Below are 14,830 nucleotides of genomic sequence, written 5' to 3' on the forward strand. Positions count from 1 at the left end.
CTAAATGTTGTTGATAATACTCGTGTCTAATAGTTTTATTTTCTTTTAACATTTTTAGAACTTTTTGAAAACGAGCATGTACGTATTGGACAAAAAGGTAAGCTTTTAATTATAAATGTTATTATTTCTGAAAAATGAGAGAGTCCTAAGTAAATGTCTGCCTCAAATAACCTCCAAGAGAAATTTAATCTCTGAAAAGCAACAAACCTAAAGAGGAGTAGTATTTAACCATGCAGATTATATAATGAGAGTCTTTATAAGTAGGGAAAATGTATCATTTTGGCTTTATCAATAAATGTCAGAGAAAGAAGTACACAGCTGGTTCACTAAAAAGGAAATACAGACACATATTCCTCAGGGATGTTAACTTAATCCATTCGACTGTAGAATTTCATTTCAAAATCAAAAAGGCAGGTTCTGTCTTTGATGCACCCACACACCTCTCATTAGAGTTAATGGGAATATGCTCACGCATCAGCAGAAAATATAACTGTAATGGTTACCAGTGATCATTCACAGTGGTATGACTTAATAACCAAAGTGTGTCTTAGTGTCCTGGGGAATAATTTTTCTCTATCTTTCGAAGATTCTTCTCCTTGTTTTTATAAATCCTATTTTGTCTTTGAAATATGAAGGATAGATTGGTCTTTGTATCAGAATGAACCTAGTATGACAATTACATTATCATGTACCAAATTCCCTAGTTCAATTTTTAAAAATAATATTTATTTAGAAGACTTTCTTTGTATGATTTGACACTTTTATTAAAAGCAATTGCAAATTAAAGAATATGTTTCATCTCTTTTATTTCATGATTTGTTTCTTCTCCTCATGTCATTTTCATTTAATATGAGATTATTTTCCATTTCTTTTTAAGAAGAAAATATAAGAAAACACTGCTGATTAGATTAACATTAGCAGTTGTTTTGATGCATCTTTTTTTTGGTTTTGCTTCATTTCGGTTTTTTTGGACCTTTATTTCCAGACTGAGTAGCTGACATTTCCATTAAAGAAAATAAAAATGAAAATGAAAGCAAAAGATAACATACTGATTGTGTGAACTTAGCTTCTTAAGAATAATTTGGGCCTTTTTACAAGTTTATGAGATCTTTGTTTCTATGTCTTTAAAAATCCCTGTTTTCTGTTGATTTTGGCAAATAACTAAGAAGTCATTTAATAGAATAGATAGCCAATGTTCTTATATATTGTAATTCCTTTTTTTTCCCCATTTATTTATTTTATTGCATTTTAGGTTTTGGGGTACATGTGAAGAACATGCAAAATTGTTGCATAGGAACACACGTGGCAGTGTGATTTGCTGCCTTCCTCCCCATCACCTACATCTGGCATTTCTCCCCTTGCTATCTCTCCCCAGCTTCCCACCCCCCATATATTGTAATTCTTAGCCATGAAACTTGATATACCGTACTATTTCCAAACAGTAGACCATTCATGGTATAGTAGAATATGCATAAGAAATTTGGAGTTTCTGTAGCTGTGAATTTACTTGATCATAGAATAAAAATTATACACACGCACACACGCACACACACACACACGGACATACACATACACAGTGCTAGTTTCAGATCCATGAAGCTATAGTTGTGATCTCAAACTATATGAATAGAAGTGATCTCAAAGTCCTTACATTTAGTCCCTCCCTACCCAGACTGGGTAGGAGGTGGAAGAGCTTAAGGCTTGAAACTGGGAGGGCTGCAAATAGGGCTGTATCGAAATCCAGAGAGTAAATTTTAAAAGGTCAAGATATGGTGTAATTATCTTAGATAGAAAGACTGAATTTATAATTGAAGATTTATAATTGAAGATTTCAGTGATGTTTCTTATTATGAGTTTTCTAAGGAGATTTTCATATACTTTTGAACAGTTCTAGCAGAACAAGATAGTGCTGCTGCTCAACAGTACATCAGACAAGGCAGTCCCACGGCACTGAGAGCTGAATTGTGGGCTCTCATTTTGAATATTTCCAGTGAACCTGAGGTAAGAAAAAAAAAATGGGTCAGATTTTAGCGTTGGGCTATTTATTTTTCAAAGACCAGTTATTTAAAATAGAAAAAACTTGTTTCTTAATCTATTGTTAACCCCCTTTGTAACTTTTCAAAATCACTGTAGTTTTAGGTTCTAAAATTTAACGTACAATTTAAACATATAATCGTCTGCTTAATACAGAAGTTTTTGTTATTAATAATTAGTGAAATGATATGACATTTTATATACAACAAAACAAGTAAAGTTTTGAGAAGCAGAGACTGACAATTTAGATCAGTGAAGATGTGTGGTAGAATAAGGATGTTAGACTAGGGAGAAATAAAGTAAGGCAACTCAGGTTAAGTAAATGAATTCTTTGTCCCTACAGGAAACTTTGAAATATGCACTATTTTTATGGTTCTAAAAATTGACAGATTAAGTGGGAATCTTATTTTTCTATATGTAAGAATATTTTATTTTAGGAAATACAACTATGAAAAGAGATCACCAACAGATAGGGAATAGATTCAGTAAAGTAAAATTATGTAAGACATTGATTCTTGAAATATTCTTAGCGGGGATTTTTTGTTTGTTTTTTGCTTAAATCCATTAGTCATAGAAGTCATCCATTTAAAAGACTTTAATGAATAGTTTTCTATTCATTTTCTAGTAGTTTTCTAGCCTGGTGGTTAAAAACATGGGCTTTGCAATTATACTGATATAGTGTCAACTTCTACCTCCCACAGCTTACTAGAAATATATCATTGAGCAAGTACTTAAATTTCTTCAAACCTCAGTTAACCCACACTTAGATATAGGTAATAATATTTATATCACATAATCATTCTTAGAATTAAATGAAATAATGTACATGTACTTTTAACCAGTATCTGGAACATAAATGATCACCATTAATAAAAGTAATCATAAGAGTTACATATTACATGTAATTGTTATAAGTTAATTGTAATTAATAATGATGTTTTTAAAGAAAATCAAATATTATTAATATTGTTATAAAAACTATACCTATACCCCTTGCAAACTATGTATATGTGCTTGTGTGTCTACTATGTTTTAAGTCTCCCTCTGGACAGCTCTGTCAAAAATCGCTTGCTTCCTTTTTGAAACAATAAAGCTTGTAATTTATTTCAGAGCAGTTTTAGACAAATGATAGTGGTAGCCTTTTATAGTGATACCTTAAAGAAAATAGTTTGTAAAATAGGCTTGAGTAGATATTGAACCTTTTTTTGTGAGTATGTCAATTCTTGTAGAAGAAGATATAACTTTTGTCCTGATCTAACTTTGTAGATGTGCTGCCAACTTAATTGTATAGAAATTGGATTGACAAATTCTGTCTCTTTGCAGAGGAATCAGTGCCATTGCAAAATCAAATTTAGAGTATTTCCAGAAGTATCATCCTAATAACCCCAGATAATAATAAAGTACTAATCCCAGATAATGATTATTTTTTACAGTGTTCAAAGTTGGTTTTTACAACTTGTAGATATTTTCTTGTAAAAAGAAAAAAGTTTTTAAGATGATTTTTACCTCTGAATTTTGGAGCTAATAGCCATCTGAATTTTCTAATTGCAAAGTGACAAGTCTATTCAAGATCTGTAAATAGAAATTAATATCTTCAGAAAAGCAATCTAATTTTTTGATTAAAGCGTATCACTTACAGTTAATTTCAGCTATAAAAGTGTGACTCCAATAAACTATAGCAGTTCCAAAATAATTTTTGTAGGTGATATATTAGAGAGAGAGAGAGAGAGAGAAGGAAGAAGACTATTTCTTATTGAGAATACCTTATTAGAATTTTTTGTTGAATCACTTTTCAATCACATAAAATAAGCTGCACATATAATTGTAGTCATAGTTGAGGTATTAGACATAAATGGAAGATTTTACATTTCACATACATAAAGCTATCTCTTTCAATACCAAGACTTTGGATATAATACCTGTGGTTCTTAGTAGTTAATTCTTTTCATACCTTCAGTAGAATATTATCCAGCTTTCATTTTTTAAAGAAAATATATGATAGGTTTAAAAGGATTGCTCTTATATATTTTCTTTTCTACACATTTCTAGGTATGTGTCAAAATATCCATATCTGGTAAACATTGTTCATATTTTTAAATGTTTTCATTTCAGTTTGCTAATTTAAGATAGAAAATGCCCCTCTACTTTTGTTCTAGGTGCTTGCTCACTGATAAAATAGCCAAGACTAATACTAACGTTTAAGATTTTCTTTAGTGATTTCTTAGCAAGGTTCTTACAAACTTACCTTGGCTAAAAATGTTGCCTGACCTGCCTAGATTTTTGTGGTCAGCTCACTTAGTCTTCACAGTACCGGTTTCTGACTTCCACTCTCTTCATTCCTTCACTTCAGTCTTAGCAAAATACTTCACCTCCTAGAATTCATCATTAGAAATTTATTCAAATTTCCCCTGCCAAACTTGTAGACTTAATTGCATCAGCACCTGCTCTTGTCCTCATCCACTTTTATTTAAATGGAAGAAATGTCAGGCTGGACATAGTGGCTCACACTTGTAATCCCAGAATTTTGGAAAGTCGAGGCAGGTGGATCACCTGATGTTGGGAGTTTGAGACCAGCCTGGCCAACATGGAGAAACCCTGACTTTACTAAAAATACAAAAAATTAGCACCATGGTGCTGTGTGCCTGTAATCCCAGCTACTTGGTAGGCTGAGGCATGAGAATCACATAAACCCGGGAGGTGGAGGTTGCAGTGAGCTGAGATCATGCCACTGCACTCCAGCCTGGGCAACAGAGCAAGACTGTCTCAAAAAAAAAAAAAAAAAAAAAAAAGAAAAGAAAAGAAAAAATAGAAATATCCACCTCTTATACTTGTTGGCAGTGTTTAACCTCATTGACTACTCCTTTATTGAAACATTCCTTGGTTTTTGTAACACAGTGCTCTTTCTGGCATTCTTCATTTGTAGAGGGTCTTTTTTGTCTTATCAGTTAGGGTTCTTGCGGGTCTGTTTCTTCTTCATACATTCCTTAGCAAATCTTACACATTCCCAAAGCCTCAGTTCCCAATTACCTCAAATCTCTATACCTTCTTCTCAGATCTCTCTTTTCTAAACTTCAAATACAGCTGCCTAGTGGACCTAAATTCCTTTTTTAGTACAACTGTCCTTCAAGGAACCATGGCCAGAAACCTGGTGTCATCCCTAACTCCTGAATATTATATTATATTGCTGAATCATACCTTCTTGATTTAACTTCTAAACATGTTTTATATCCAACTGTCTCTCTATATTCACATTACTACCACTCTCATTTCAAAATACCATCATTTCTTGCCTAAATTAAAAAAAAAAAACTTTCTACCTTATCTTTCTAACTTCAGCCTTGTTCCCTATAAATTCTTTTTCACCCTGCTTTGTAAAAAACTGAAATCTGGTGGTATGGTTTGGCTGTGTCCCCACCCAAATCTTACCTTGAATTGTACTTCTCATAATTCTCACATGTTGTGGGAGGGACTAGGTGGAAATAATTTAATCATGGTAACAGTTTCTCCCATCCTGTTCTTATGATAGCAAATGAGTTCTCATGAAATCCAATGGTTTGGTTTTAAAAGGCGCTTCCCCCTTTGCTGGACATTCGTTCTCTCCTCTCTTTGTGAAGAGGTGCCTTCCGCCATGATTGTAAGTTTCCTGAGGCCTTCCCAGCCACGTGGAACTGAGTCAATTAAACCTCTTTCTTTTATAAATTACCCAGTCTTGGGTATTTCTTCATAACAGCATGTGAATGGCCTCATGGTAAATTAGTATCGCAGAGAATGGGTTGCTGCTATAGGTACCTTAAAATGTGGAAGTGACTTTGGAACTGGGTTACAGGCAGAGGTTGGAGCAGTTTGGAGGTCTCAGAAGAAAACAGGAAAATGTGAGAAAGTTTGGAACTTCTAGAGACTTGTTGAATGGCATTGACCAAAATGTTGATAGTGATATAGACAATGGAGACCAGGCTGAGGTGGTCTCAGATGGAGATGAGGAACTTATTGGGAACTGGAATAAAACTGATCCTTGTTATGCTTTAGCAAAGAGATTGGCAGCATTTGTCCCTGCCCTAGAGATCTGTGTAACTTATGTCAGTTGAGAAAAATGACAAGACAAGTCTCAATCATTTTAGGAGGTTTAGTTGCCAAAGTTAAGGATGTGCACCCTGAAAATAGATCTATACCTTCTCCAAACATGATTTTGAGGGCTCCAAATTTAAAGGGGAAAGAGTGAGATGTTGAGAAGTATACAATTTTCATGAAAGAGGGAGATGGGGGAAAATAGTTATTCATGCCTTTGCCTGGCCCAGTGAATCTGCATTTTTTTTAACCTAAGATGACATAGACAAATGGGGCAAGGAAAAATGTGAGGAGTCCTCGTTTTTACACAAGATAACATAGAAAAAATAGGGCAGGGAAACAATCAGATATGCTTTGGGGGGGGGGGGGGGGGGGGGGTGGGTGGACTTGGTGGTGGTAGTGATTGCACCTGTAAAAACAAGCCATCAATTTACACTGCCATGGTGAAGTTTTAACAGAAACACCTTAGGGTAAAGATCTTGGAGCTCACTAAGAATTTTCTTGTGGGCAAAATATTGGGGAGGTGTGTAGCTTTTCATCTTTTAGTCCTCTTTTTTAGGAAACAAAAGGGGAGGTAGTTTTGCCTGACCCACTTCCCAGCTTGACTTTTCCCTTTAGCTTGTGATTTGGGGATCCCAAGATTTATTTTCCTTTTGCACTTTGCACTTAGGAGAGATGATTTAGGGTATTTGGTGGAAGAAATTTCTAAGCACCAAAGCATTCAAGACACACCATAAAAAGTTGGAAAATTTGCAGCCTGATGATGTGGTAGAAAAGAAAAACTCATTTTCTGGGTAGAAATTCAAGCTGGCTGCAGAAATTTGCATAAGTAGTGAGGAGCCAAATGCTAATTTCCAAGACAATGGGGAAAATGCCTCCAAGGCATGTCAGAGACCTTTGCAGCAGCCCCTTCTATCACAAGCTTGAAAGGTTAGGAGGGAAAAATGGTTTCCTGAGCCAGACCCAGGGCCCTCCTACTCTTTGCAGCCTCAGGACATGGTGCCCTTTGTCCCAGCTGCTTCAGCTCCAGCTGTAACTAAAAGGGACCAAGGTATAGCTCAGGCCATTGCTTCAGAGGGTGCAAGCTCCAAGCCTTGGCAGCTTCCATGTGGTGATGGTCCAGCAAGTGAGCAGAAGTCAAGAATTGAGGTTTGGGAACCTCCGCTTAGATTTCAAACGATGTATGAAAACACCTGGATATCCAGGCAGAAGACTGCTGCAGGAGTGGAGCCCTCATGGAGAACCTCTGCTAGGGGAGTACAGAAGTGAAATGTGAGTTGAAGCCTCCATACAGAGTCCCCACTGGGGCACTGCCTGCTGGAGATGTGAGAACAGAGCTACCATCCTCCAGACCCTAGAAGGGTAGATTCATTAACAGCTTGCACTGTGAGCCTGGAAAAGCTGCAGATACTCAATGCCAGCCTGTGCAAGCAGCCCTGAGGGGGGCTGTATACACTGCAAAGCCACAGGGGCAGAGCTGCCTAAGGCCATGCAAGAGTCCACCTCTTGCATCAGCATACTTAATACTGGAATGAGTTGAGACTTTGGAGGGCAACACATGATTGTGTTTTGAATTGTTAGGATATGAGATTTGGGAGGGGCTGGAGGGAATGATATGATTTGGCTGTGTCCCCATCCAAATCTCATCTTAAATTGTAGTTCCCATAATCCCCACATGTCATGGATGGTACCAAGTGGACATAGTTGAATCATGGATGCAGTTTCCTCTGTCTTGTTCTCATGATAATGAGTTAGTTCTCATGAGATCTGATAGTTTTAAAAGGAGCTTCCTCCTTTGCTGGACACTCATTCTCTCCCCCATGGCCCTGTGAAGAGATGCCTTCCACCATGACTGTAAATTTCCTCAGGCTTCCCCAGCCATACAGAACCTTCAATTAATTAAACCTCTCTCCTTTATAAATTACCCAGTCTTGGATATTTCATCATAGCAGCACAAGAATGGACTAATACATCTGGTACCTCAGATCTTCTGCTTAAAGACTTTTAAAGATCCTGTATTTTAAACATCTTAAGACACTTTTTCTTTTCCCTGTGTTTGTACATGATCCATCTCCTTAAAAAAATTCTTTTTGTCTGTCTTTTCCTTTCTTTCTACTCACTCCTTCCCATAACATTATGTGTTCTCAGGTCTTTTCTATCTTAGGAACAAAAGTAAATCTTAAACCTCACGCCTTTCCTAGCTATCTCCCTATCCCTTTCCTTCCTTTCACAGCTAAACCTGTGAAACAAAATTCTGTGCTAGACTTAATTTCATTAATCACTTGATTGTATTAATATGAGTTAAGTAATACTGAATTAATTGCTTGATTTCATTAATTACTCAGTCTGTTGTAGTCTGACATACATCCACACTCACTACATGATTATAGTTACCTTAATTAAAGTCACCAAGGAATAGTGGACATATTTTAGTTCTTATACCTACAGCATTAATAGTAGTGCCTATTAATAACCGAGGTTATTTCTGTTTCTTGGTTTTCCTTCTGACAGTCTGGCCCCTCTGCTGTAGGTCTGCTGAGGTTCACTCCAGGCCCTGCTTGCCTGGGGTTCACCTGCAACAGCTCCTGAACAGTAAGGGTTGTTACCAGTTTTCTTCTTCTGCTATCTTTGTCCCAGAAGGATACCCGCCTAGTGTCAATCTGATCTCTCTTTTATGAGGTGTCTCTTTGCATATATAGGGTCAGGGCGCTGCTTGAGGAGACGGTCTCTTCTTTATAGGAGCTCAAATGGTGAGCTGTGAGCTCTGTTGTTGTTCATTCAGAGCTGCTGGGCAGGTACTTTTAGGTCTGCTGCAGCAGAACTCATAAACTGCTTTTTGTTCCCAGGTGCTCTGTCCCAGGGATTTAGGGCTTTATTTATGAGTTTCCGTTATGCTGCCGCCTTCTTTTTTTTTCCTTCAGACCTGCCCAGCCAAGCAAGGAGGCAGCCTAGTCACTGTCGGCCTATAGAGGCTTTGCTCCGCCCAGCTGCCGAGTGAACTTCCCTGCAGTCCTGTTTATATGGGTGTAGTTAGAACTGCTTTGGCGATGGTGGCCCACCTCTGTTGAGGTGGAGTCTCTCTGCTGTGGCAGGTTGCCTTGGCAATGGCGGGCTGCCTCAGCATTGGCCGACTACCTCGGTCGTGGCGGGCTGCCTCGGTAATGGCGGACGCCCCTCCCCCACAGAGCTGGACCGTCCTGGGTTCAGCTGCGCTTGCTGTGAAAGTCTCAATCCAGAGTTTCTGGTTGCTGTTCTTTTGTGGGGGTGGGACCAGCCGAGCCTGATCGCCCGGCTCCTTGCCTCAGAGCCTTTTTAAAGTTTGTGTTCCAGTCGCCTGTTGAAGAGGCACCGGGGTCTGTTTGTTTTCCCATGCGGCCACTCACTGCGCTGGCTTAAACAGCAGCACTGAGGTTTGTGGCGCTTTTTTTTTTTTTTTTTGCCCTGGAATCTACTGTCCTGGTTCTCTGCTCAGTCCCCTTTTTGAACTGGCGAATGGGCGACTTCCCATGGCTCCAATCGCCAGCCAAAGGGCACCCGGACCGGTGTATTTTGTACGGAGAACTGCTGCTCTGGGGCGCCGACAAAGCAGCCGTGTGGGGCAAAGCAGTGGCGCCGGCCAGCACAGCTGTGCTGGCCGAAACAGCCGCACTGGCGACCGTGGAGCTCCTCCACCCAGGAATTTCCTAGTCTGTTGGCAATAAAAACGCGGCGTCCACTCACCCTCTGCGCTTTCACTGGGAGCTGCAATCCTGAGCTGTTCCTAAACGGCCATCTTGGATCCTCCCCCATGTCTCCAGATTTTTTAATGATCGCCATTCTAACTGGCATGAGATGGTATCTCAGTGTGGTTTTGATTTGCATTTCTCTAATGACCAGTGATGATGAACATTTTTTCATTTGTTTGTTGGCTGCATATTTGTCTTCTTTTGAAAAGTGTTTGTTCCTATCCTTCACCCACTTTTGAATGGGTTTGTTTGTTTGTTTTCTTGTAAATCTGCTTTAGTTTTTTATAGATTTTGGATATTAGCCCTTTGTCTGATGGGTAGGTTGTGAAATTTTTTTCCCATTTTGTTGGTCGCCAGTTTACTCTAATGATTGTTTCTTCTGCTGTACAGATGCTCTGGAGTTTAATTAGATCCCATTTGTCTATTTTGGCTTTTGTTGCCATTGCTTTCAGTGTTTTAGTCATGAAGTCCTTGCCTGTGCCTATGTCCTGAATGGTTTTGACTAGGTTTTCTTCTAGGGTTTTTATGGTGTTAGTTCTTATGTTTAAATCTTTAATCCATCTGGAGTTAATTTTTGTGTAAGGTGTAAGGAAGGGTTCCAGTTTCAGCTTCCTGCATATGGCTAGCCAGTTATCCCAACACCATTTATTAAACAGGGAATCCTTTCCCATTGCTTGTTTTTGTCAGGTTTGTCAAAGATCAGATGGCTGTAGATGTGTGGCATTGCCTCCTAGGCCTCTGTTCTGTTCCATTTGTCTGTATCTCTGTTTTGGTATCAGTACCATGCTATTTTGATTATTGTAGACTTGTAGTATAGTTTGAAGTCAGGTAGCATGATGCCTCCAGCTTTGTTCCTTTTGCTTACGATTGTCTTGGCTATGCAGGCTCTCTTTTGGTTCCATATGAAGTTTAAGGTGTTTTTTTTCAGTTCGTGAAGAAGGTCAATGGTAGCTTGATGGGGATAGCATTAAATATATAAATTACGTTGGGCAGTATGGCCATTTTCACGATATTGATTCTTCCTCACCATGAGCATGGAATGTTTCTCCATCTGTTTGTGTCCTCTCTTATTTCCTTGATCAGGTTTGTAGTTCTGCTTGAAGAGATGTTTTACCTCTTTTGTTAGTTGTATTCTTAGGTATTTATTCTCTTTGTAGCAATTGTAAATGGGAGTTTGCCCATGATTTGGCTCTCTTTAAGTCTGTTATTGGTGTATAGGAATGCTTGTGATTTCTGCATATTGTTTTTGTATCCTGAGCCTTTGCTGAAGTTGCTTATCAGCTTAAGGAGGTTTTGGGCTGAGACAATGGGATCTTCTAAATATATGATCATGTTGTCTGCAAATAGGGACAATTTGACCTCTTCTTTTCCTAATTGAATGCCCTTTATTTGTTTTTCTTGCCTAATTGTTCTGGCTAGAAATTCCAATACTGTATTGAATAGTATTGGTGAGAGAGGGCATCCTTGTCTAGTGCCAGTTTTTAAAGGGAATGCTTCTAATGTTTGCCCATTCCGTATGATATTGGCTGTGGGTTTGTTGTAAATAGCTTTTATTGTTTTGAGATACAGTCCATCGATACCTAGTTTATTGAGAGTTTTTTGCATAAAGGGCTGTTGAATTTTGTCAAAAGCCTTCTCTCCATCTACTGAGATAATCATGTGATTTTTGTCTTTGGTTCTGTTTATGTGGTGAATTATGTTTATAGATTTGTGTATGTTGAATCAGCCTTGCATCCCTGGGATGAAGACTACTTGATTGGGGTGGATAAGCTTTTTGATGTACTGTTGGGTTCAGTTTACCAGTATTTTATTGTAGATTTTTACATCACTATTCATCATGGATATTGGCCTGTAGTTTTCTTTTTTAGTTGTGTCTCTGCCAGATTTTGGTATCAGGATGATATTGGTCTCATAGAAAGAGTTAGGGAGGAGTCCCTCTTTTTGTATCATTTGGAATAGTTTCAAGAAGAATGGTACCAGCTCCTCTTTGTATTTCTAGTAGAATTTAGCTGTGACCCTGTCTGGACCTGGACTTTTTTTGGTCGGTAGGCTCTTAACTGCTGCCTCAACTTCAACCCTTGTTACTGGTCTATTCAGGGTTTCAGGTTCTTCTTGGCTTATTCTTGGGAGTGGGAAAGTGTCCAGGAAATTATCCTTTTCTTCCAGATTTACTGGTTTATGTGCATAGAGTTGTTTGTAGTAATCTCTGATGGTAGTTTCTATTTCCAAGGAATCGGTGGTGATATCCTCTTTATCATTTTTTATTGCATCTATTCGATTATTCTCTCTTTTCTTTTTTATTAGTCTAGCTAGTGGTCTGTCTATTTTGTTGATCTTTTCAAAAAAACCACCTCCTGGATTTATTGATTTTTTTTTTTGAAGAGTTTTTTTGTGTCTATCTCCTTCAGTTCTGCTCTGATCTTAGTTATTTCTTGTCTTCTGCTAGCTTTTGAGGTTTTTTTGTCTTGCTCCTCTAGCTCTTTCAATTTTAATGTTAGGGTGTTGATTTTAGATCTTTACTTGTTTCTCATGTGGGCATTTATTGCTATAAATTTCCCTCTAGACACAGCTTTAAATGTGTCCCATAGTATTGGTATGTTGTGTCTTCATTCTCGTTGAATGTTGGCCTGCCTTGTTAGGTTAGGAAAATTCTCTTGGATAATATCTTGAAGAGTGTTTGCGAACTTGGATTCATTCTCACCGTCACATTCAGGTACGCCGATCAAGCATAGATCAGGCCTTTTCACATAATCCCATAGTTCTTGGAGGCTTTGTTCATTTTTTTTTCCACTTTTTTTTTTCCTAATCTTGCCTTCTCGTTTTATTTCATTGATTCGACCTTCTATCTCTGATATCCTTTCTTCTGCTTGATTGATTCAGCTGTTGAAACTTGTGTATGCCTTGCAAAGTTCTTGTGCTGTGTTTTTCAGCTCCATCAGGTTGTTTATGTTCTTCTCTAAGCTGGTTACTCTAGCTAGCATTTCATCTAACCTTTTTTCAAGGTTCTTAATTTCTTTGCATTGGGTTAGAATATGTTCTTTTAGCTGAGAGAAGTTTGTTATTACCCACCTTCTGAAGCCTGCGTCTGTCAATTCATCAGATTCATTCTTTTTTTTTGTTCCCTTGATGGTGAGGAGTTGTGATCACTGGGAGAAGAGGTGTTCTGATCTTTGATGGTTTCTTCCTTTTTGCTCTGTTTTTTTTCCCCCCCCCATCTTCGTGGATTTATCTCCCTTTAATATTTGAAGTTGGTGATTTCAGGAGGAGTCTCTGAGTGGATTTTTTTTCTGTTGAGGTTGGAGCTGTATCTTTTTTGGCCTGTAGAGGGTGTTGCTGGGCTCTATATGATTCAGTCAGGTTGCTGGGTGGGTGGTCCTTCCCTGGAGTTTGTTTCCTTTTGAGATTGGTCCTGCCTTCCCAATGGTCTCTCCTTCCCCAGCTGGATCTTCCTGGTTGGGGTCAAGCTGGTGTATTTGCTGCCAAGCTCTCTAGCAAGGGCTTTAGTTTGAGTTTGGTGGAGGTGGGGCCTGCCAGGCCTTAGGTCTGTTTACCTGCTTTCAACTCTGCCTCCCTTTGTGGGATGGTCTGTCCCACTGGCGTTAGTCCAAACTCCTGCCCAGGTCCCTGCGACAACTTGCCGCACCTGGCGGTAGGGGCTGCTCACATTTGCATCGACTACCCATGGCGCCACACCATCTGGCAGGGCTCTTGTGGACCATGGGTTGCAGGAGGGATGAGATAAGCAAAGAATCCAAATCAGAGCAATGAGGCGGTTGAGTCCCCCAATGCTGTGAGCCTGCTGCATGTTTCAGGTGGGGATGCGCCTCCCCCATCTTGATTTCCCGCCCAGGTGGCTCTCGCCCTGCAGCTCCTTCCCTTGACCTATTTTCAGAGCCCTGTTAGTCCCACAGAAACAAACCCAGCACCTTGTTTGGAATGGCGAAGTCCTCTAACCCTCTGTGTCTCAGTCGCTGGGAGCTGCATTCCAGTGCTGACTTCTCTCAGCCATCTTGGTACCCCCAGAAACTAGATATTTTCAAAGTCTCTTCTGGGTCTCAGATTTTGGATATGTTTTTTTCCTCTAGAATTGAGAATAGGTTTTTATCTAAGCACTGTTATCTGTCTAAAATCATAGATATTAATTTATTCATAGCATTTAGATTGTATCTAATCTTTCAGAAAACTATCTTTAGTTATTCAGATTGGTGAATGGGGATCCTTATATGAGTACAAATTATTAATTGCATACTCTCCTGCTATGCAGGCAGCAACCAGCTCTCTAACTGGGTCAGATGCTTTTAGATCCTTAAGCACTATAATTAGGTCGTTGGGAAAATAATGTGTTTTACTTAATTTAATTTACTACTTGCATCCATTTGTGAGAAAACTCATAATTTAAAATCCACATAAAATTTTTGTTACAAAAAATAAAGGGACCTTGAGGTATATGATTTTGTCCATGTGTCAATATAATATACTGCATAATGGTTGTTAAAGAGCAGTTGAGCTCTTAAGTCTAAGAACTCTGTCCAAGCTTATGCCTAAGTCACCAGATAACAAAGGCCTTGATTTAATCTAAAGCTCTCTGAAGTTATGTAACTTGTCTATCTGGATTACTGCTATACTTCTATCTTCTAGCCTGGAATATTAAACATCCAATAAATTTTTAAATAAAATATACTAAAAGTTTTTACACAAAAAAAACAAACTCATTCAAAAGTGGGCAAAGGATATGAACTGATACTTTTCAAAAGAAGATATATATGAGGCCAACAAACATGAAAAAATGCTCATCATCGCTGGTCATTAGAGAAATGCAAATCAAAACCACATTGAGATACCATCTCATGCCAGTTAGAATGGCGATCATTAAAAAGTCTGGAGTCAACAGATGCTGGAGAGGATGTGGAGAAATAGGAACACTTTTACACTGTTGGTGGGAGTGTAAATTAGTTCAATCATTGTGGAAGACAGTGTGGCAATTCCTCAAGGACCTAGAAATAGAA

General features: G+C 38.6%; 1 protein-coding gene across 2 annotated transcripts in view; it reads left to right on the plus strand.

Annotated features, from left to right (window-relative positions):
• Positions 1 to 14,830, plus strand: part of TBC1D19 (TBC1 domain family member 19) — a 146,491-nt gene that overhangs the window by 63,750 nt on the left and 67,911 nt on the right. For both annotated transcript variants that reach the window (XM_032273647.1, XM_032273642.1), the window contains exons 10-11: positions 59 to 97; positions 1,889 to 2,001. In XM_032273647.1, coding sequence (XP_032129538.1) covers positions 59 to 97; positions 1,889 to 2,001 — 152 coding nt within the window. The remainder of the gene's footprint in view (positions 1 to 58; positions 98 to 1,888; positions 2,002 to 14,830) is intronic.

Source organism: Sapajus apella, unplaced genomic scaffold (genome assembly GCF_009761245.1).
Source record: "Sapajus apella isolate SASKATOON/1434 unplaced genomic scaffold, GSC_monkey_1.0 scaffold5, whole genome shotgun sequence".
Taxonomy (NCBI): Eukaryota; Metazoa; Chordata; class Mammalia; order Primates; family Cebidae; genus Sapajus; species Sapajus apella.